The sequence below is a fragment of the Leptonychotes weddellii genome, chromosome 5 (assembly GCF_054177405.1).
Source record: "Leptonychotes weddellii isolate Sample4059 chromosome 5, ASM5417740v2, whole genome shotgun sequence".
In the NCBI taxonomy this organism is placed as follows: Eukaryota; Metazoa; Chordata; class Mammalia; order Carnivora; family Phocidae; genus Leptonychotes; species Leptonychotes weddellii.
In genome coordinates, this window is record NC_138373.1 from 36862795 (window position 1) to 36883830 (window position 21036).

Sequence of the window (21036 nt, forward strand, 5' to 3'; positions counted from 1 at the left end):
ATCCCAGAGGATTGGTGTTTCCTCTCCCTGCGTGTGCCCAGGAGAGGCCATGGGGGTACGTCGTGACAAGCCAGGAAGGCCACACCTTGATTGTGGCCACCCAGTCTTGGTGTTTTGTTCTGGCAGCCCAAACAGACCAAGACAGTGCCTTCCTTTGTGTGTGTGTTGTTTGTTCTCACCCCCCTTTCCATTGGCCATTAATGTTTAAAAATTGTACGATTCCATCCTATTTCTAAATATTTCGTGTATTTTAGACAACATGTCTTTCATGTAAGGTAAACAGTGTATGTCATTATCACGTGGGTGAAGTTTTAACGCAGGTAACGGGAGGTTGCGTATGGAGAGGAATGATGGGTGGGTTTAAACCACAGAGCCTTTGATGACCTTTGTCCTGTCAGATGCAGCGGTTCCCCTAGCCCAGCACCCTGTGTTTATCATCGCGCAGAGACTGCCTCCCTAGCTTCCTCTGCAGGGCAGTGTTCTGCCGTCTGGGGTTCACGAATGGTTAGCCTGTCCCTGTGCTGCGCATGCGGGGTGGGCACGCTGGAGCATGGTGTGCGCTCTGGCTGTAGCTGTCGGGAGGATGGCAGTCACCCTGCGCTTGGGGTGCTTCCACCTTTGAACGTTCCGTGGTTGCTTTTTTTATTTTGTTCTAATTATTTTAAAAGATTGATTTATTTGAGAGAGACAGAAAGAGAGCACGAGTGGGGAGAGAGAGAGTATCTCAAGCAGATTCCTCCCTGAGCAGGGACCCTGACGTGGGACTCGATCCCACGACCCTGAGATCAGGACCTGAGTAGAAATCAGGAGTTGGACGCTCAACTGACTGAGCCATCCAGGTGCCCCTATTTCTTTTTTTAAAGCAGCTTAAACATCGTTCTTTTTGAAGATGTATTAAGTAATTAATACATTCCAGTGATGAGTAAGAGTTTTCTTTAGTGAAGAGGCCTGAACAGTTCTTTCTTTTTTTAAAGAGTTTATTCATTTGTCAGAGAGTGCGTGCAAGAGCAGGGGGGAGGGTCAGAGGGAGAGGGAGAAGCAGACTCCCTGCTCAGCAGGCACCCTCCCCCCCACAACGGGGCTCCATCCCAGGACCCTGAGATCATGACCTGAGCCAAAGGCAGACGCTTAACCGACCGAGCCACCCAGGTGCCCCTGAATAGTTCATTTTTAATTGAGCTCGTTGTGTCTTTTATCTTAACATGTTTTTCCCTTGTGGAATAACCAGACTGTCACCTACTGTGGGAATTCACTCAGGAAATAGTGCTGACAGAGGACAGGGCAGAGGGGAGGCGAGGGTTCACGCTCAGAAAGTTCAGAGAAGGCGTTAACCTTGTATGGATTTGTTTTCAAACAAAATAAGAAACATGCCAGTTTTGGCAGAGGAAGACAGATATGTCCAGTACTTACGTTATAAAAACTGAACGGATTGTTTACAGTATTAAATTGACTTTCTTTTCTTCTTTATGATTTTGCTTGCCTTGGGTTGCCTCAGGCTTTGGGGGTAATCCGGGAGAGCGCCTTCCGAATGGAGCTAAGCCTGTGTCCATCAGTGACCAGAGCCGCCCCAGCAGCCCGGCCACGGAGGGGTCGGAGGGGTCAGAGGGGTCAGAGGGGTCAGAGGGGTCGGCGCGGCCTGCCCTCTCTAGCCCCACCCAGCACAAACCGAGCCGCTAGTCATCATAAGCTTTTGCTCGCTGGTCTTGGCTCAGGTTTTCTTAACAGTTCTCCCGCATGTGAGAACAAACTCTCATCTGCTAAGATTTTGTTTATTTTCAGCAGTACAGCTCTTAGATGTTTTCTCTTCTTTTCTTAAAAAGATTTTGTGTTTGAGAGAGAGGGAGAGAGAGAGCCTGAGAGCAGCGGGGGAGAGGCAGACTCCCTGCTGAGTGCAGAGTCCGACATGGGGCTTGATCCCAGGACTCCAGGATCATGACCTGAGCTGAAGGCAGACGCTTAACCGACTGAGCCACCCAGGCGCCCTGTATGTTTTCTCTTTTTAATTTGGACCAGTGAGTTTCACTTGGCATCCACCACATTGATAAAGAAATATTTGGGTGGTGTAGTGGAAACAGTTCTAGATTACCTGTTAAGTCATCATTACCTTATGACTCATCATAAGTGAGTCAGGGCTTCCTCAGTTCCGGGGCTGCTGGTGCTCAGGAGATACTTGGTGTGGACTTGGCAGTGCTTGGATGTTCAGTTCCAGTGCTGCTGACAGTGAAGGCGGTTCAGTTTAAACACATGGTCCCTAAGACACTAACTAAGCACACGAGCAGTTCTCAGACTCCATCCCCTGCTTTTTGTCACGTTAGTGTTAAAAGATCTTATAATTATTCGTGAATAGGATTTAGCACATTTGCATTTTAAGATATCTTTTAGTTCCTTGTGTAGTTTGGAAAAATGACTTCTGTAAAGGTTCTGTCACCTTTCTGCACTCACTCACTGAAATCGGGGCTCCCAGGCAGGAAGGGCCCCTGAAAGCTGCTTAGGTAACTCGCTTCAATTTTCACTTTCCAAAGAGGAAAATTAAGCCACTCACTAGGTTAAATTAGTTAGTCAACATCACACAACTGGTGTCACATGATGACTTAACAGGTAATCTAGAACTGTTTCCACTACACCACCCAAATATTTCTTTATCAATGTGGTGGATGCCAAGTGAAACTCGCTGGTCCAAATTAAAAGGTCCTGATAGCTAGACCTTTCTAAAGTGGGAGCTCCAGGCCACTCTTCTGAGACCCGAGGTCTCTCCCCTGGACCTGCGCTGAGGACATCCCTGCGTTCATGCTTACTTGTCACTTTTCCTTCCAAATACTTGGGGAAGAGCCCAGTAGGTGCACTGCTGCGGATCTGGGTAACTGAACAAAACTCTCAGGATGTTTGGGATTATCTTCGACGTGTCTCTTCTTTCCCTTCCTGTCTTCCTCTTCCACTGTTTCCACTAATCTGTGACATCTTACTGCTTCTGATTCTTATGTGATTCTTGGATGCACTTCTCTCTGTCCCTGGGATGCCCCTTCTGTAACACCTACCCAGAGATGTCTGTTGAGCCATGACCCCACCCAGCACCCCTCTTCTGCACCTGCCCGAGGCACTGTCCAGACCACCCCTGCCTGCTGGGGGCAGTGAGGTTGGGAAGCTCCTCAGAAGCGGCCATGGGAGCTGAGAAGCCTTGTGGCCCAGGGGCTGGTGTTGCCTGGAGGAAAGACCCGAGTTGGGGCATCCCCATGCGGGATTTGTAGTGACCATGTGGCTCCTCCTGTCTGGATGCGGTTACCAATCAGGGTCCTTTCACCTTGAGCATAGTACACTTCTGGGACCTGTCTTCATGCTGAGGGGCGGGTGCTGTGTTAACCCCGAGCTGTCTTCATGGCTAGTGCCCAACCCTAACTAACTAGTCTCCCTGTCTCAGGCCTGGCTGCTCACATTGTATTCTGTCTGCACGATGTCAGGAGTGGTCTTTGTGGAGTTGCACTTGTCACCTTGGCGAGCCCTTTGCCAGTCCCTAGCCTTAGTTTGTGACTCTGCCCGACTCCAGTTCTGACTGGACGCTCTTGTTGTACCTCCCTCTCCACGGGTCCGTTCGGCCTTTTTCCTGGGTGTGCTCTCCTCATCCCCTCACGCTCTCCACCCTACTGATGCTGCTCTGCGCAGACTACCCGCCTGACTCAGAGTGCCCTGCACTTTGCTTCGTAGTCTTTACCGCGCTTTGAAATCGGTAACTCTGCATAGTTACGTATGTCTGACTTTACTGTGAGATTGTGAGTCCCTGTCTCCCTGGAGAAATGCCACCTGTGGTTCCACCAGGCTTTTCCTCGGCTCCCTGCACTTGACCTGTGAGCGCCCGAGCTGTGCACTCCCAGCATGCTGCCTCAGTTGGCCACTGCCACGCTCCTCAAGGATTTCCACCTCCCTGCCTGCCTTTTGTCCAGATCCTTGCAGGCAGTACTCAGACCTGGCGCAGCGGCATCCATCCTTACCCCCAGTTTTCCTACACAGACCTTGGACCCTTCATGCTCTGAGCATCTCCTGTTGGCTCAGCTGTGTGTCCCTGCTGCTTGGGGCCGTGCTCATCGGCATCCCCTCCACGCTGCCCAGCTCAGTCAGCCCTTGGACTCCTTCTTGTTTACATTTGATGCTCTGATCCTCTGTCAACGTCTGTGTTTCTCCCACTTTCTTTCTCTTGAGTCTTGTTGGCTGGGTCACATCTGACCCCATGTGAGCTGTGCACCTGTCATTTCACCTCTCCCCTCTCTGCCGCCATGACCTTGTTGTTTGTATATAGCTCAGTCTGTTCCCGTCTTGGGGTTTTTGCACCTGCTATTCCCTCATCTGGGAATGCTGTTCCCCTAAATGTTTGCGTGCCTTACTCCCTTGTTTTCTTCATGTCCCACCTCAAATGTTACTTTAGCAGAGTCTTTTCCAGATAATTTTGTATAAAATAGCAGCTTTTATGACTGTCCATCCCTTCATCTGCTTTATTTTTCTTACTAATGCTTATTACTGCCTGACTTTCTGTGTGTATGTGTGACATATCTTTATACTGCGTGTGTGTATGTGTGGCCTGTACCCCCCTATTGTGTGTACGTGTGACATATGTCCTTATACTGTGTGTACATACACATGACCTATGTTCCTATATGATATTTACATGTGACCTGTATTTCTATACTGTGTGTGTGTATGTGGGAATAGTTCCCAGTACTCTAACACTAGTGTGTGTGATTAATGATATATATTTCCATACTAGTGTGTGGGCGTATGTGTGCATGCATGCCCGTGTGTGGTCTGTCTTCCTTGCTAGCATGTAAGCTCTGTGACGCGAGGACGTTGCCGGTCCCTGGCTCCAGCGCCGTCCTCACCGGCCTGTCCGTTGTTCTGGATGTCCGTGTCAGACAGTGGTTCTCTCTATCCTCTGCTGTGAGACCGGCATGTGGCCTGGCAGTGTGTAAGGGCCGGATAAAGATTCGTTGAATGAATAGATAAACATTTTTTTAAAGAGCCGAAGCCTTTTATGCTTTCGTTTTAGCTTTTGACAAAAGATCTCATTGATATTATAGGAAAATAGGTGAACTCTTGTTATCTATTCCTATAGCAACAGAATTCTAAGTAGCTCCTGAGAATTGAAATGTTTCTTTTCTTATTGTGATAAATTACTGACTTTCAATTACATTTTATTACATTTCTACTAATACATGGTGAAAACTTAAAATCATTTTATTTGCCATTTTTTGGTTAGTGGAAGTGGACTGTAGCTCATTTGATGTCATAGCGGCCTTAGTTTTTTTTCTTCTTATACTTGGTCGTGGTTTTTAGCCAAGTAGATAATCATAAAATTGATAAATAGTGAGCTCCAGTTAAATACCAGATATTGTGCTGGTAGTGGTCATAATGAGGATCGAGTACTAGAAAGACAAATGACAGCAGTCTGATTGCGTAGCCGTGTCAGAAAAGACGCAAGATTCCCAGGGAATTTCTTCTCTGCTCTCACCATCAGCAGCAGACCTGTGGCGAAGACGAAGTAGAGTGTTCTGATAAAGATGAGCCTGATGTAGACGCGGACGTGTCCAGTGACTGTCCTACCATCCGGGTGCCACTGACATCTCTTAAGAGCCACCAGGGAGTGGTCATAGCCGCTGACTGGCTGGTTGGGGGGAAGCAGGCGGTGACGGCATCCTGGGACAGAACGGCAAATCTGTTCGACGTGGAGACGGCAGAACTTGTTCACTCTCTGACAGGTACTTTAAACGTTTGCGTTTTCCAGTTGTGTTTTTTTGATTGATGTGCATGTGTTTATATCTTACCTTGCAAATTACTTCTTGTCCAGTTCTCATGGTACTCAGGTTGTGATTTTTCAAGGATTCTTTCTGAATTATAGAACTGTTTGTTAGCTAAATTTATCCTGTCTTTAGGGGATTTAATTGTAGCACATTATATCTAGATATTTGAAAAATAGTTGGTCTGTTAGCTCCCTATTGCTTTGTAGCAAATTTCCAGAAAATTAGTGTCTTAAGATAACAAGAATTTATAACTTCATGGTTTCCCTAGGTCAGGAGTTCTGGGCATATGCTCGCTGGCCCTTGTGGGTGAAGTGGTGTTTGCTGCCTGGGGCTATGATTTCATCTGAGGGTTAGAGTCTGTCCTCCTACTTAACCATTGTTGGAAGGATTCATTTTGTTGTGGCCCATGGCTGAGGTCCCCATATGGCTGAAGTCCTTATTTTCTTGCTGCCTGTCAGCTGGGGACTGCTCTTAGCATCCAGAGGGTGACCTCAGGTCCCTCGTGGCCCCCTCCAGAGGTGTTTCCCCACATAGGTGTTTGCTGTCTCTCCAGCTTCCTGGAGAACATCTCTTCTAAAGGGCTCACCTGATTAGGTCAGGCCACCCAGGACAGTTTCTTTTGATTAAGTTAAAGCCACCTGATTTGGAGGTCTTAGTTACATCTGCAAAATCTGTTTTGCCTTTTAATGTACCGAGCTTACCGGAGTGATATCTCGTCACATTTACAGGTTCTGCCCAAACTCAAGGGAAGGTATCATCCAGGGTGTGTATACCAGGGATGGGGGTCACCGGGACATCTTAGAATTATGCCCACCTCAGATGTTTTTGCAAATTTGTCAGTAAGTGAATTTCCTCATTGAGTGTTAAAGATTGTATTTTACTAAGGGCTCCACATATCATATTATTAGAAGTTATTCTGGAAGTGAAGAATTAAGACTTAATCTGTTCACACACTTAGCCTGCTGAAGAGATTGGCCAGACCTTCTAACTGTCAGGATCAGGAAGTGGGTTACACTCACACTCCTTTTCCTGATCCCTTTAAATGCATGAATGAAAGGACTTCCAGTTCCTGAGGGAAAACCAATCCCACCGTGAGCTCACATGCTATTTTTAAGTGATTTCTTACTTTTTCCTACCTCTATTCACTTTTACAAAATTAGCAGTAGAGACCATAAAGACTTTTTTGATTCTTGTGTTCTTAAGAAAACATCACTCTAACTGTACCTGCAGGTGGATGATCTTGCATTTTTGTCGTCTTTGGTTGTAGGGCATGACCAGGAGTTAACGCACTGTTGCACACACCCCACCCAGCGGCTTGTGGTGACCTCCTCCCGGGACACGACTTTCCGTCTTTGGGATTTCAGGGACCCTTCCATCCACTCCGTGAATGTCTTCCAGGGCCATACGGAGTGAGTCACAGTCATTTAGAGATCTTTCTTTAACTATTCGTGAAAAAGGTTTTGCGGGTGGATATTAAAACTTAATTCTTACCTTAATTTCCAGCTCCACTGTCTTCCAAAATGGCTGTTCTTTTCCTAAACGTTTAGCTCCATTTGTATATTTGCAAGAACTTAGAAGACAGAGTCACTGAAGTTCCCACAAGGAATTGGATGGGGGTAGAATGGGGCAGTAGGGGAGATCAGGAAATACTCTAGGGTTGGTGGCACTCATGTCCTCTGCTGAGAGGGCCCAGCCAGAGCTGGAGAAGAGACATACGTGTGTGCATGCGCACATACACATACACACCCAGATGCACACACAAATGCACACGCACTCACACTCTCACACACATGCACACACAAATGCACACGTGCTCTCACACTCACATGCACACACACAATCTCTCACATGCACAAACACTATCATACACGCATACCCTCAGACTATCACACACGCACACAATCACACACTCTCACCCTATCTCACTCTCACACAACACTCATGCTCACATGTGCACATGCACACACCATCACACTCTCACACTCTCACACACACTCACACACACTCACACACACTCTCTCTCACACATGCACACACCCTGGCCCTCATCTTGTAGTGCCTCCCTCTGCTTGGCCATCTCTTGGGCAGCTCAGGCATAACCGTGTCTTAACAGAGCTCTTACTTCCTTCCAAAAACTTTTCTCCTGGTCTGACCATTCCTGACAAATTAAATGAACCTCTGTCTGGTTACTCGTCCGACAGATGTCCCCAGTTCCCCGCTGTGCTCTCTCCATTCCACGAGTCCTACCTCCTGACTGTGTCTTGTCACCTGTTCCCATGCCACCATTGTCCCTGCACGCTGCCCCTCAGGACCGGACTGTGCCTGTTTCTCCTTGGCCGTGTGTGTCCTGCTTGAGCTTCTGCATGTCCAGAAAAGCTCCCGCATGCTCAGTAAACACTTCTTAATGAATGAATACTTGCTTATTTGGCTGCTTGAAAATACGAATTTTCTTCGTTCTTTCATATGATGCAGTAAATGAGTCTGTTTTATGTGTTAATGTTAGAATACTAAGATTTAATGTTTAGGATTAATGAAATGTTCGCAAGGAAACTGGGACAGAACTTTTTACGAAGCTTGAGATTGGAAAAGAAGTGGTGTCTTGCATCTGAGGTGTGCTGCAGTGTTGGTGGTTGAAATCTCGGTGTGTTCGGAGAGCTTCCATGGTGATTGAATCATGATTTTCTGCTACCAGCTAGAGTAACCATAGCCCCGAAACAGAAGATGGCTAGTTCTCTGTGGTTGATGAAGGGCAGTGTTGCTGCCCGTGCGCAGGGCGGCTCTTGCCATGCCCCTACTTTCACAGGTTCCGGTCCCGTGGGCTCTGCTCTTGGCCATGGAGGGAATGGCTTCCAGTCAGCCTCGCCGGGATGATGCGGAGGGGGCAGCAGTGGGGCCGGGGGTGCCAGGAGCAGCTGCCCGTCATCTGTATTTGGGGTGAGGTTGCTCTGGGCCTGGAGGACAGGAGGAGCCCTGTGCTGTCACTGGAGTGCAAAGTGAGCTGGGCCCCCTGCACGCACAGCCCTACGCTGAGCCTGTGCTTCTCTTCTCCCCGGTGTTTTATTTTGAAGAGTTTCAAGCATAAGTGAAATTGAAGGGAGTAGGGCAGGTGGTGTCATGTTTCGCATGTCTGATTGGGGGTGTCATGTTGCAGCTGGTGGATATATGAAATAATGGCTGTTTTTGAAGAGGTATAATTATGAGGAACATAATTGATTATGAAGGCTTGTTATTCTCACAGGATCAGGAGTTCATAGAGCAGGCGTGGACCTGTGTCTGCCCCTGGGCCTCTTGCATCCGCATCCCCCAAGATAGAAGTTGATGCTTCCGTTAACTGTAGCTGAGGACACGTGGGCTTTTGAGCAAACACAGAAGATGTATACAAGCCCCACTCTTACTCAGACCATGTGCGTTTTCTCTTAACCGAATTAGGATGAACGAGCATGTTCGTTGACGTGTAGTTACAAAGATAAGGAAGTGTTCTCCCTTTGGCGCTGATTTCCCATGGTAAGGTTCAGAGAAGGGGAGGTTTTACCTTTTTTTTTAAGCCTTTGGGAATTGGCAGGGCCCGGCTGGGGCTTGTTTGCCGTGGCTGTAGCCCGAGTCTGTCCTCTGTTCCTTCATCATGACCGTGTGCAGGTGGGAGCCTCTGCTCCCACAGTGTGGAGAGGCCCCTGCCTGGTGAGACCCCACACTGTGTGGTCAGCAGGTGGGGCTGCAGCCTGTGTGATCCCTACTAAACAACCTTTCTGCGTTCTGATTGCTGTAAGCCTCAGCAAATCACTGCCGTTCGGAAAAGCAGGAGGTGAGACACGGATAGGGTGTTTAGGTGAGCCTCTTCTTAGTCAATAACTGTTGCTTTCTTGTCTCTGGCGGGGACTGTTTAGGTTTGAGCCCATAGGACAAATAAATCCAACGCAATACGGTACCTGTGCAAGTGATGTCAGCATGTGCCCTCCCAAGGGCATGCTTTTTTTAGAACACAGGAGCCTAAGTCCCGACTAAGCGCACAGGAGCGGCTGATTTTGACTGTGTGTTCAGTTTAATCACTCACCTGTGATGTTCTGAGTGTGGCTTCTCAGACACACTAGGCTCTCCTGCCTCCCCTCAAACCTTTGGTCCCTCTGACAGATGCCCCTGCTGCACCTGTCCCTTCCCACTGGCCACGGCTGCCGTCATGGACCCATGGCCGCCTCTCTGGCATCCAGCAGCGCTCACCACCATAGGAAATAAGTCACACTGTTCTCTCGGAGCTGTCTCCTAGTCTGGGAGGTAACTCTTGGTTTCCCAGGTTGATTTTCTTGAGTTCTTTTAACCCGTTTCTTTTCTGAACATGAAAAGCACAGCTCCGACGAGAGCTTTTCTGTTCCTTACTTGTTGGTGTCACCTGAAGAGTTGTAGGTGGAGTGTTCTTTTGGTGGATCGTTGCTTAAGCAGAGGCAGTGTTTCTTAAAAATACATGAGCACGTATTTCACTTTGACATGATGTGGGACACACTATGCAAAACTACTATCTTAGGGCATATTTTCATCTATAGGAACTCATCACATATTCTTAAGTAAAGTTATGTTAGAATCTGATGTTTTATAATGTAATTCACTTAGTTGTCCAGTTATTTTGAATTTCTGTATGTTGGGTTTTCTTGTTCTTTTCTTTTTTTTTTTTAAAGATTTATTTGAAAGAAGAGAGCACAAGCAGGGGGGTGAGCAGAGGCAGAGGGAGAAGCAGGCTCCCCGTAGATCAGGGAACCCGATGTGGGGCTCGATCCCAGGACCTTGGGTCCATGACCTGAGCCGAAGGCAGCTGCTTAACGACTGAGCCGCCCAGGCATCTGATATGTTGGGTTTTCTTAAGGCAAGATGTAACTGTATAGGTTTCAAGATTATTGGCCTAGTTTTATAATTTGATTTTTCTGGGGTCTGGGAGAGAGATATTTTTTCCTTTTCATTTTGTCGTACTGTTATCCTGTGCTGCTGTGGATTCTGTGCCTTTTGGTAAAGGAAGAGTTTGAGATGTAGCGCCTCGAAGTTTGTGCTGCCGTGATTTCTGCTTGACATAAGCTCTGTGTAAGGTTCTCACTGGAAATGTTTAGAAGGACAGATAATGTTTTTTCCTTCTTGATGTGTTCCCTTTCAGTTTTCACTGTGTATTGTGAAAGCCCTTCATTATAATAGGAATGTTACCGTGATAGGATTTGCTCAGCGCAGCTCTCTCCGTGACCATGGGAGCGGCTGCCGGATGGGCCCAGGGTGCACCGAGTTCCGCCAGGGTGGACTTTTATGTCACTGGTGGTTTTCCCAATAGCAGGAATGAGAAATTGTGCGTACTGTTCTTGGAAAGAATAGAAATGTTTAATTGAAGTGTTTTGGAATGCCAGGAATTTGAACTACCAGCAGTTTGTTTTCGTATATTTCTGTCTTCATCGTCAGGAGATTGAACTGAAATCCAGTGCTTTTCATCTGAAATCAGCTAAATCCTTCCATGTTCGTGTGTGTGTCCCCTGACAATAGGATTCAGTCAGTGAGCTGTGTCAGGAAGTCTTGTGCTGTGAAGGACAGCTTGCCCTTCCCTCCCTGAACAGTGGTGCATGCTCCGTGTGGTGGGGTGCAGCACCCCGCTGATCCCAGTCGGACTCTGGCCTTGTGGGTTGTGCATACAGAGACCTTCTGCAAGAGGCTTCAGTGGTAATAAAGCTCATTGTAAGGTTCAGTCCACTAACTGTCCTTTGAAAGGAACATGAGAGCTGCCCATTTGGATTGTCCTCTAACAGGAGGTCCTGGCTTCCTCCCTCCCGGCACTGCCGCTTCTCTGTGGGTCTTGGTGAAGGGCCCCCCACTTTTCTTTTTTTTTGTTTTGTTTCAATTGCTATAAAAAGGGACTGACAGTTGAGGCAGTCACTGGTCATTAAGCTTCCTCCGTGGGTGGCCAATGACTCCAGTCTGTACCCAGCTGACAGTATTCATAAGTGTGAATAAACTCTGGCATTGAAGAAACTCTGAAATTAACTCAACATGGGTAAAATATCTGAGAATGCAAAGTTGGTTTTTTTTTTTCTGTTTTGCTTTAATTCTTCCCATATGATTATAACTTTATCCTCCAAATGTGAACTTTGGTGTTTTCTTCTAAAGAAAACAAAACACCACATCGAACAAAACAAAATTAAAAAAAAAATAAGATGAGAAATGATAATGATTGCTTTAAAGCTAAGACATTTTCATATGCTTTTATTCCCAAATAACCAGGGAAGATACTTAGTACTAAATACCAAATTCTAGGTCATATATGTATGAGATGAAAATAGCTTTGAATTTTGTGTCATGCGACTAACAATTTTCTTTGTGCTTTTGAAGAGAAAAAGCATTTTTTTTTAAAGATTTTATTTTCTTATTATTTATTTGAGGGAGAGAGAGTGTGAGAGAGAGAGAGTGAGCATGAGAAGGGGGAGGGTCAGAGGGAGAAGCAGACTCCCCGCTGAGCAGAGTGCCCGATGCGGGACTCGATCCCAGGGATGGCAGGGTCATGACCTGAGCTGAAGGCAGTCACTTAACTGACTGAGCCACCCAGGAGTCCCGAGAAAAAGCATTTTGACAGCATGACATTTTTAACTGAGTGGTGGTGGATTTTAAGTGTTGAATTCTGTGCTTGGTCAGTGACTCAGGCTGTGTGCAGGCCCATGGTGGGGGTGTATGGGGGCTGTCTGGTGACAGACCACCTTGGATGCTGAGATTTTGGTAGACTGCAATTGGTTTGTAGGTCCGTTATTCTTGGTGATCACTTGTGAGCCCTTGTCTGTGAGGAGGATGAGGAAATACATGTTGTACTGCATGGTTTCTTCTGGGGACTGGAGGACAGCTCCAGAAGGGCCCCTGGGGTGGGAGTGACAGTCGAGGAAGAAGGGGGCCTTGTAGCATCACAGCAGCTGAATGCTCATTGAGCCTAAACTCCTTTCACTTTTACACTCCCTGCCCAGCTGCCTGAGAGTCTGGAATTGTCTTCTTTTTAATTAGATGGTTCAAAAATAATTTTGAGAAGGTTTAGCGTGTCATGTAATTCCTGGTAATAGTTGGTTAATAAAGTTACCATAAAACCAAGGTCAAGAGAGACTAAGGACACCCCCAGTATACTGCCCCAGTGGTTGTGTTATGGTGTATTTAGGACGTGTCATTTTTAGCGCCCTTTTCATGGAAATGAGCAAGGAGAGGTTAGTGAATACAGTGAGCAACTAGAGCTGCTTGGGGGCAGCTCCACACCTCGCGTTAGCAGACAAGGCCGTGGTTTTCCTGTAAATGCGGCCATTTTTCAGGTGTCATTGGATTTCGCGGAGAGATTTCGCGGGTTGTCCTGTGTCAGCACCCACACCTTCCCTTCACCTCCGGTTTCTAGCCTGTAGTTTGGGGACTCGGGAATTTACTTAACAGTCCCCTCTTGATACATTTAAAAGTTGTTTCCAATTCAGAGTACAATTTTTAAAAGTAAGAGGAGATTTAATATTTATTTACTCTTTGAAAATTCCTCATTTAAGAAGGGCTAATAGGTACCTAATAAAAATAAGGACTTTAAGGAAATGCGTTTAAATCACTTTACTTGACAGCCTTGTTGTGAGTTACCAGTTGCTTCACTTTTTACTGAGATGACCGAAGAAGAATCGTCAGGCTGTTAACACAGGCTAAACACTTCCTAACTGTTATAGACTCACTAAGATGGACCTGAGATGTGTGTGGACCAGCCTGCCCGTGTTGGCAGAAGGCTCTGAGTGAGGTGTGCGGCGAGCAGGGTGGGGAGGGAGCAGCCGCCTGAAGGCAGAGCTTGCTTTTGGAAGATGGTGGTGCTCATGGTCTGGGCACCTGGCCCCTGACTGCCCACGCCGGGCCCAGGTGGGCCTCAGATCACCCGCTCAGCAACTGCGCTTGCTTGCACTCAGCCTTGCCGTTGGGCCCGCAGGGTGCAGATGCTGCTGACAGAGCGGAGTAACACTCCATTTCCCTCTGTCCTCAGAGGCTCCACCGACTGGTTTCTCCAGAATCCCTCAAGGACCAGAACTTTTTTAAAAAGACTATTTTAAGTGTGTGTGTGTGTGTACAGAGAGGGACTTTGGACACTTTCAGCAGCTTTCTACATGCTGTTGGAGCCCCACACTGAGCCAGATGTCAGCGCTCAGTCCAGAGCCTCCAGGGCTGAGTGTTAGTACTGATTGCAAAGTCCATGGAGTTGAGTGCTGGTACTTAACCCAGAGAATATAGACTCCGTGCTGTTACCCACCCGGTCTGATGAAGCGTCCCTGCAGGGAAGGCTGGGGAGCAGCATGCTCGAACTTCTTGGACCAGTGGGCATGACTGACATGGGCCACATGGGGAATGGGTTGTCTGTCAATGTGGCTGTGGTTGGCTGCCCAGGGGCCAGCGTGGAGCGCACAGACTTGGATACAATCGAATACCATCAAGGGTGTAATTGTGACGATCGTCCGTGGAATTCCATGTGTGTGTGTGTGGGCAAGCTGGCCATGAGACTTCGCGCTGTGGAAACAGCGTCCACGATTGCAGTCACCTCCTCCTCCTCCCCCCCAGCCATTGGTCTCCTGGGTTCCTTGCCTAACACACAGGACAGGGCACTGGGACTTGCAGCCTGGAGAGCTGCTAGCTTCGGCCATGCCCCACAGGGTCTGAACCTTTGCTTAAGGGAGTCTAGTCTGGCTAAGGCTTAGTAAACTGAAGGAATAAAAGTATTTTCCCATTGTGTCTGTGGCAGTCCCCCACCCCCGTGACTGTGACAGCTCATGTGCGGCTGTGGTCCGCAGTCCAGGGCAGCACCTGTCCTGTTGGGCCGGTGAGCACCAGGACCCCCGGAGAGTCAGTCCTCAGATGATCAGGCGCAGAAGGTGCCTGTCGCTCGGGTCAGTCTCCCATGTGAATAGAAGATGCGGGGAGTCAGAAGACTGTGATAATAGCTAACTCTGGCCTTTCAGCATGACCTGGGGTTTTCCGTCGCTGTCCTTGCTTGGGTGTGGGAGCCATGGGTGCTCCCTGGTGCCAAGTGTTTCTTGCCCCCTCAGGCTCCTTCAGTGAGTAAATCAAAACCCTGATTACAGGACACTTGCTCATCAGAGTGGCTGAGGTAGCAGCCCCTTCGGTGTTGGTGTGAGCTTGGTTCTGGCTTGTTTAATGCTCATGTGCACACGTATTCCATGTTCCATGCAGCCAGCGTCCCTTCTGGTGGGCATGCTGGCACATCCGTGTGCACATATCTGCACGTCACACATGTCATCTTCCATGTAGCCCGTGCCAATTTGGCCAGGCGCATGCACACTCCCGGTTCTGAAGCACACTTGCACGCAGTCCTTGGGCCACGAGGGCCCCCAGCACCTGCAGTCCAGTGTTTAGGGGCCGTCACCCCTAGTCCGGCACAAGGGACGTCCACGTCAGCCTCTCCCATAACCAGTGAAGAAGAGGGACCTTCCTGCGTGTGTGGCAGGTCACCACGGACCCAGGGTTGGGCTTGCTGCCGTCTGGGGCGTTTTCAGGAAAACACCAGATCTTTCTTTGATGTTGCAGTTTTTGGCTAATCTCCTAATGTATTTGAGAGTAAAAATCTTATGGCTCCTAATACATTTCCGACTTTAATTTTCCTGATTATTCTTATGAATAGGGCTTGTCTATATCCTATTACTTTCAAAGCGGATGTAAAAGTTTTCCTTTTGGAAGATTTAAATAAATGAATCCTTTTAAATTCTTCACTTCCCAGTTTTTATACACAGAATCACATAACGGTGACTTTGGCGGTGAGTTGATTAGCATGTAACCAGCGAAGTTACATTCAGAAACCAAGGGAATGAACAGTTAGCTTGTTAAAACCTGAGGGAGATCATTCTTTACCTAATTTAAATGGAATACATTCCTCCGATTTTGCCACAATTGTTGATGTAATTACAAATATTCAAAACTTAATTATGGTTGGCTGTTAACACTGTTTAAGAAGAGTGAAATGGGTGCCCGTGTGTCTCAGTTAAGCGTCTGCCTTCAGCTCAGGTCATGATCCCAGGGTCCTGGGATCGAACCCGGCATCGGGCTCCCTGCTCCGCGAGGGGTCGGCTTCTCCCTCTGCCTCTGCTCCTCCCCCTGCTTGTGCTCTTGCTCACTCTCTGTCAAATGAATGAATAAAATCTGAAGGAAAGGGGAAAAAAAAGAGGAAGAATGAAACAGCGACCAGACTTCACAGAAAGGAAATCAGAGTCTTGACCCTTTCTATTATAAGCATGAAGTTACCCTGTAAATCTTACTAAATTTAACTTTTCTGTCTCCCTTTTAAATCAGGTTGTGTGGAACTATCCTCTTTGAATAACCTTCTTAATTCAGTTAATCAAATGCCAAGGAGGAGGATTTAGCCAGGTGAACTAAGTGTTGTTTGACACATTCCCGAAGCCACTCAGGAGCCGTCTCCGGGGTGGGGGGGTGACCCTGGTGGTGGCAGAAACTTCTCTGAAGCCTCGGCACAGGTCTTCGCCGCAGCAGGTCTCAGCGGCCCGTCACACTCACGCTGCCTGAGAACTGCACGTGTGCGGTTAGAGCGAGGACCATCGCTGCCCCGCCGAGATGTGTGCTGTGTACATTCTTCGTGGTGGTGCATGCTCTCACACCAAGCAGGCCTGGCCCATCGAGGGGACTAGAACCCTGGGGAGAGAGCGGTTCTGTCGCTCGGTCCTGTCGGTGGCGCAGATGGCGCGTCTGTCCGTTATGCCGCAGAGGGAGGTTCACGGAGCAGTGTCACCAGGCTGGAATATTGAGCTCCTGCTGCTGTAACTTCTTTTTCCAGGGAGCGCTTCAGATTTAAATCCTGAAAAAGAATCACGTGTGACACAAGTGTAACTTTTCCTTTGAATGTCTTTTATCTCAGGGCCTACTTTTGTGAGAGTTAGCCACGGAGCAGTGTTCAGAAGGGTGTTTCATTTGGAGAAGAGTTTTCGTTTTCTCATTCAGGCGCCTGAGATCTGAAGACACAGGCCGCCGTGCGCTGTTGGCGTTCTGAGAGGCACACGGGGCAGGCAGGACCGAGGCGAGTGCCCTCTCTGGGACCCTCCGTGTTAGTGTGGCTGCCTGGAGACTTGTCTCGTCGGTTACAAGTGTAGTTGATGGAAAGTGGGAAGTGGTGGTCGGAGAGGACTGTGGCCACGTGACGATGTACCCAGACGCGCAGTCACTGTCTGCGTCTTCCGTGCAGGTGTGTGAGTGAGTCTGGTCGGCTGGTCTGAAAGCCCTGCTCTGTGTGTTGAGCCGGTGCGGGTGGGCCACGGACGTGTTGAACGTGGCCTTTTCTGTGAATGTGGCCGTGTACTTGACAGGTTGACAGGCCAGAGTGAGAAAGCCACACTGACCTCTCCCTGGATACGCTTTTCCAAGGGGGCTCTGGTGTGTGTGTGGAGGGGGAGGGTGCCCCTGCTCCCCAGGCGTCTGTGTGTCCAGAGTGCTTGCTCCTCCGGTCTGTTCTTGTGTAAAAGTAGGACTTGTTTGTGGGAAGCTCTGCAGTCCGTTTCTGATGTGGGGCCGGGAAAGTGCACTGCTTTAGCATTTTCCACATCATGTGTTTTTTTTCTGAGCTGTGAAATTCCAGCAGATTGTTATGCAAAACAGTTTTGTGTCTCTGTGTGACTGGGAAGACAGCTGTTCGTCCTAATGAGGAGTGCTAGCATTACAGTCTTTCCGTTGATTGAGACCCACGGAGGGAGTGGAATGTTCCAGACCGGGCAGTGGTGTGCGGCGAGAAGGTACCGCGCTGTCAGCTGGAAGCACATGCTCGGCTGCTCTCGGCGACAAGATAAATGAGTTGGCTGGAGTTGGGCAGAGTCTGAGCTTTTCCAGTGAGCGGTCGTGGCTCAGCCGCTTCCCCGTGGGACCCAAGTCTGAGGGTGCCTTCAGAACGATTGCCCCCTCACCAGCTTTTCCCTTTGATGCACTACAGTACCTGTCAGGATTGTGATTTGTTAAAGACCTAATGTCTTTCAGCATTTCATTAACATAAGCTGAGGCGGTCTTGTGTGGAGACTTTTTTCATTAATGTAGCAGAATGCTCACAACCCCCTGAGAACGAGAGTCTACGGAGAAGCCCCGGGCGTCTGCACGGCCCTGTTTGTGGTTGAGTCTTCAGAGCTTGTGGTGGCCCCTGCACCTGGGCGCAGCAAACTCGTTTCCAGGCCAGCCCTCACATTGCCCTTTGTGTTTGGAATAGGGAATTCAGGGGCGTCGTTAGGTTGAAGTTCTGGGCTTACCCTACCCCTCTCCCCATTCTCTGTGCATCACATGTGGGTCCCTCTCGGGTCTCAGTGACCTCCACGTTTGTCCACGTTGTGACAGACAGCAGGATTTCCTTCTTTTTTATGGCTGAATGAGATCCCATTGTTTATATACACATCACATCTTCTTTATCCATTTGTCTGTGGACAGCCGCTTAGGTGGCTCCTTTGTCTTGGCTGCTGTGAGTAGTGCTGCAGTGAACACGGGAGCGCAGATAGCTCTTCAAGGTACTGACTTCATTTCTGTAGGATTTATTGCCAATGGTGGGTAGCTACATTTTTAACTTCTTGAGGAACCTCCATACTGTTTTCCAGAGGGGCTGCACCAGCTTGCATTCCCACCAGCTGTGTACGAGGTTCCCCTTTCTCCACGTCCTCTCCAATGCTTGTGTTCTGTTTTTTTTTGTTTTTTTGTTTGTTTTTTTTTTTTGATGGTAGGCCTTCTAGTGGGTGTGAGGTGGGATCCTGTGGTTTTGGTTTGCATTTCCCTGATGATCAGTAATATTGAGTGTCTTTTCATGGGCTTTTTGGGCATTCATAAATCTTCCTTGGAGAAAAGTCTATTTAAGTTCTTTGCCCTTTTTTTTTTTAAGATTTTATTTATTTATTTGACAGAGACACAGCGAGAGAGGGAACACAAGCAGGGAAAGTGGGAGAGGGAGAAGCAGGCTTCCCACGGAGCAGGGAGTCTGACACGGGGTCCTGAGCCGAAGGCAGACACTTAACAACTGAGCCACCCAGGCGCCCCAATTTTTTTTTTTTTTTAAGATTTATTTATTTATTTTAGGGAGAAAAGAGAGAGTGCATGTGTTAGTGGGGGAAGAGCAGAGGGAGAGGGAGAGAGAATCTCTTGCAGACTCCCCGCTGAGTGTGGAGCCCAATGCGGGCCGGATCCCAGGACCCTGAGATCATGACCTGAGCTAAAACAGTCGGACGTTTAACCGACTGAGACACCCAAGTGCCCCTCTTTGCACATTTTTAAGCTGGTGGTGGTGGTGGTGGTTGAGTTAAAGGAATAAGTTTTTTCCAGTGTTCTGGTTAAACTGAAAGTTGGCATGGATTTTTTTCCCTTAATCTTCTGGTGTCAGGTGTGAGTATATAGACGTTTGGCAGGTTCTGTGTAATCCATGTCTTCTGGTAGCTTCTCTTCACTCCATTGCCAGAGAAGGTGGAACAGAAGAGAATGGACTAGTTTTCTAGTGTGCTGAGAAGTTGGGTGTGCTTACGTTTACTCTTACAGCAGTTAGCAGAGAGAACCCTCGGCTTCCGCGTCTCCAGTCTCCTTCCTTCCTGCCTCATCAGGGTCTCTGGCAGCGAGACCACGTGCTCATCCATGGGTGGAGAGGACTTGTGTCTGTACCCTGAGACTTCCTGATGATCTTCTGAACCTGTGCCCTTTCCTTGCAGCACTGTGACCTCTGCTGTGTTCACCGTGGGAGATAATGTTGTTTCGGGCAGTGATGACCGCACCGTGAAGGTCTGGGATTTAAGGAATATGAGGTCTCCCATTGCGACGATTCGCACAGACTCTGCCATCAACAGGTGAAGGGAGCTGTTTGTTGTGCCTTGAGAGGGTGGATTATAATGTGGTGTCTTATTCATATAAAGTTAGTGTTTAATAGATCCTTGGAAAAGCAGCTTAGACTTCTGGGGAAGTATGTTTTTTGGGGGGGGGTAATATTTTTTATTGATCCTCTAATGCATATTTTCAATATCTCCTGTATGCTGAAATGTAAGTATAAAATCCGGCTGGTGAAGTGAGCTTCGTGGGCTAAGAATGGGCCACCTGTAGGGCTGTGTTTGAGTTGCTATGTAGCGTGTGCACGTTACGTGTGAGTCATGTGGTCTCTGCGTTCTGATGCTGCCGACGGATGGTACCGGTGGTTTGCTCATGTGTTTTGCTTGGAAATGTGAATGGTGTAGAGTCTCCTACTGCGTGATGCTCTGTAAATTGAGACACGCATGCTGTCACCGCTTTGTATGTAACCCGCTTTTATCTCTTCTTTGCAGGATCAATGTATGCGTTGGCCAAAAAATTATTGCCCTCCCGCATGACAACCGACAAGTGAGATTGTTCGACATGTCAGGTGTGAGGCTAGCACGACTTCCCCGGAGCAGCCGGCAGGTAACTGTGCTCTTGATATGTGTGTTGGCAGAGAGCCTTAGGGACAACTGGGAGTCTGCGTCCTAGGTCACCACTAACAGAAATAGACTGTGAGCCCCACATCCTTTTACATTTTCTAAAAAAAAGAGAAATTCATTTTAGTAGTGTATTTAATTTATGTTGATATACTCGAGATAATATAATTTCAACTATAATCAATATAACAGTATTAGAGTTTTACATTCTTGTTTTCCTATTGTCTTTGGATGCTAGATTTTCATTGGAAATACTTGATCTGTATTTAGAGCTCATAAAATTTAAATTTGAAACTGTTTCCCAATACCTCAACTGAGAGTGTCAGGTTTTTTAAAAACGTCAATGAGATTGCACACTCAGTTCCTCACTCTGATTTGCGGAGCTGTTTGCGCGTGTAGTAGTGGTTTCCACGTTGGAAAGTAGACTCGGATCTTGGCCAGTGAAAGTATGCAGCCGGAAGGGTGTTAGGTGAGGAGTACTGAATGTGGTGACGCAGAAGCCGTGGTGTGGACCCACCTCCACCCACAACCAGAAGACACCTTTCCATGGCAGGTCCAGGACAAGGGGACCCCATGTAGATACAGCTCAGACGATGCACCGGGAGCGGCCCGGTGTCCGCTGTGCTGGCTGGACCGCCCGCCACGGTGTCTCCGTGTGCTGAGAACTGGTTGGTGCTCGTGGCACCAGCTCACACCTGATGCGGGATCTCTGAGGGCCACCTGGGCCCCTGGGCGTAGATCGTTCCTGGGCCACTGGAAGTGGGAGAGGCTGGCTCCTTCTGTGGGAGCAGTGTCTCTGCAGGCTCGGTGCTTGAGGGAGCCTCACCCCGCGGCCC

The 21036-nt window shown here is 48.2% G+C and overlaps 1 protein-coding gene across 1 annotated transcript in view; it reads left to right on the forward strand.

Annotated features, from left to right (window-relative positions):
• Window positions 1–21036, forward strand: part of WDR37 (WD repeat domain 37) — a 42400-nt gene that overhangs the window by 16182 nt on the left and 5182 nt on the right. Inside the window, exons 9-12 of the mRNA XM_081818895.1 lie at window positions 5444–5741; window positions 7051–7192; window positions 19469–19603; window positions 20072–20186. Of these exons, the coding sequence (XP_081675021.1) occupies window positions 5444–5741; window positions 7051–7192; window positions 19469–19603; window positions 20072–20186 (690 nt within the window). The remainder of the gene's footprint in view (window positions 1–5443; window positions 5742–7050; window positions 7193–19468; window positions 19604–20071; window positions 20187–21036) is intronic.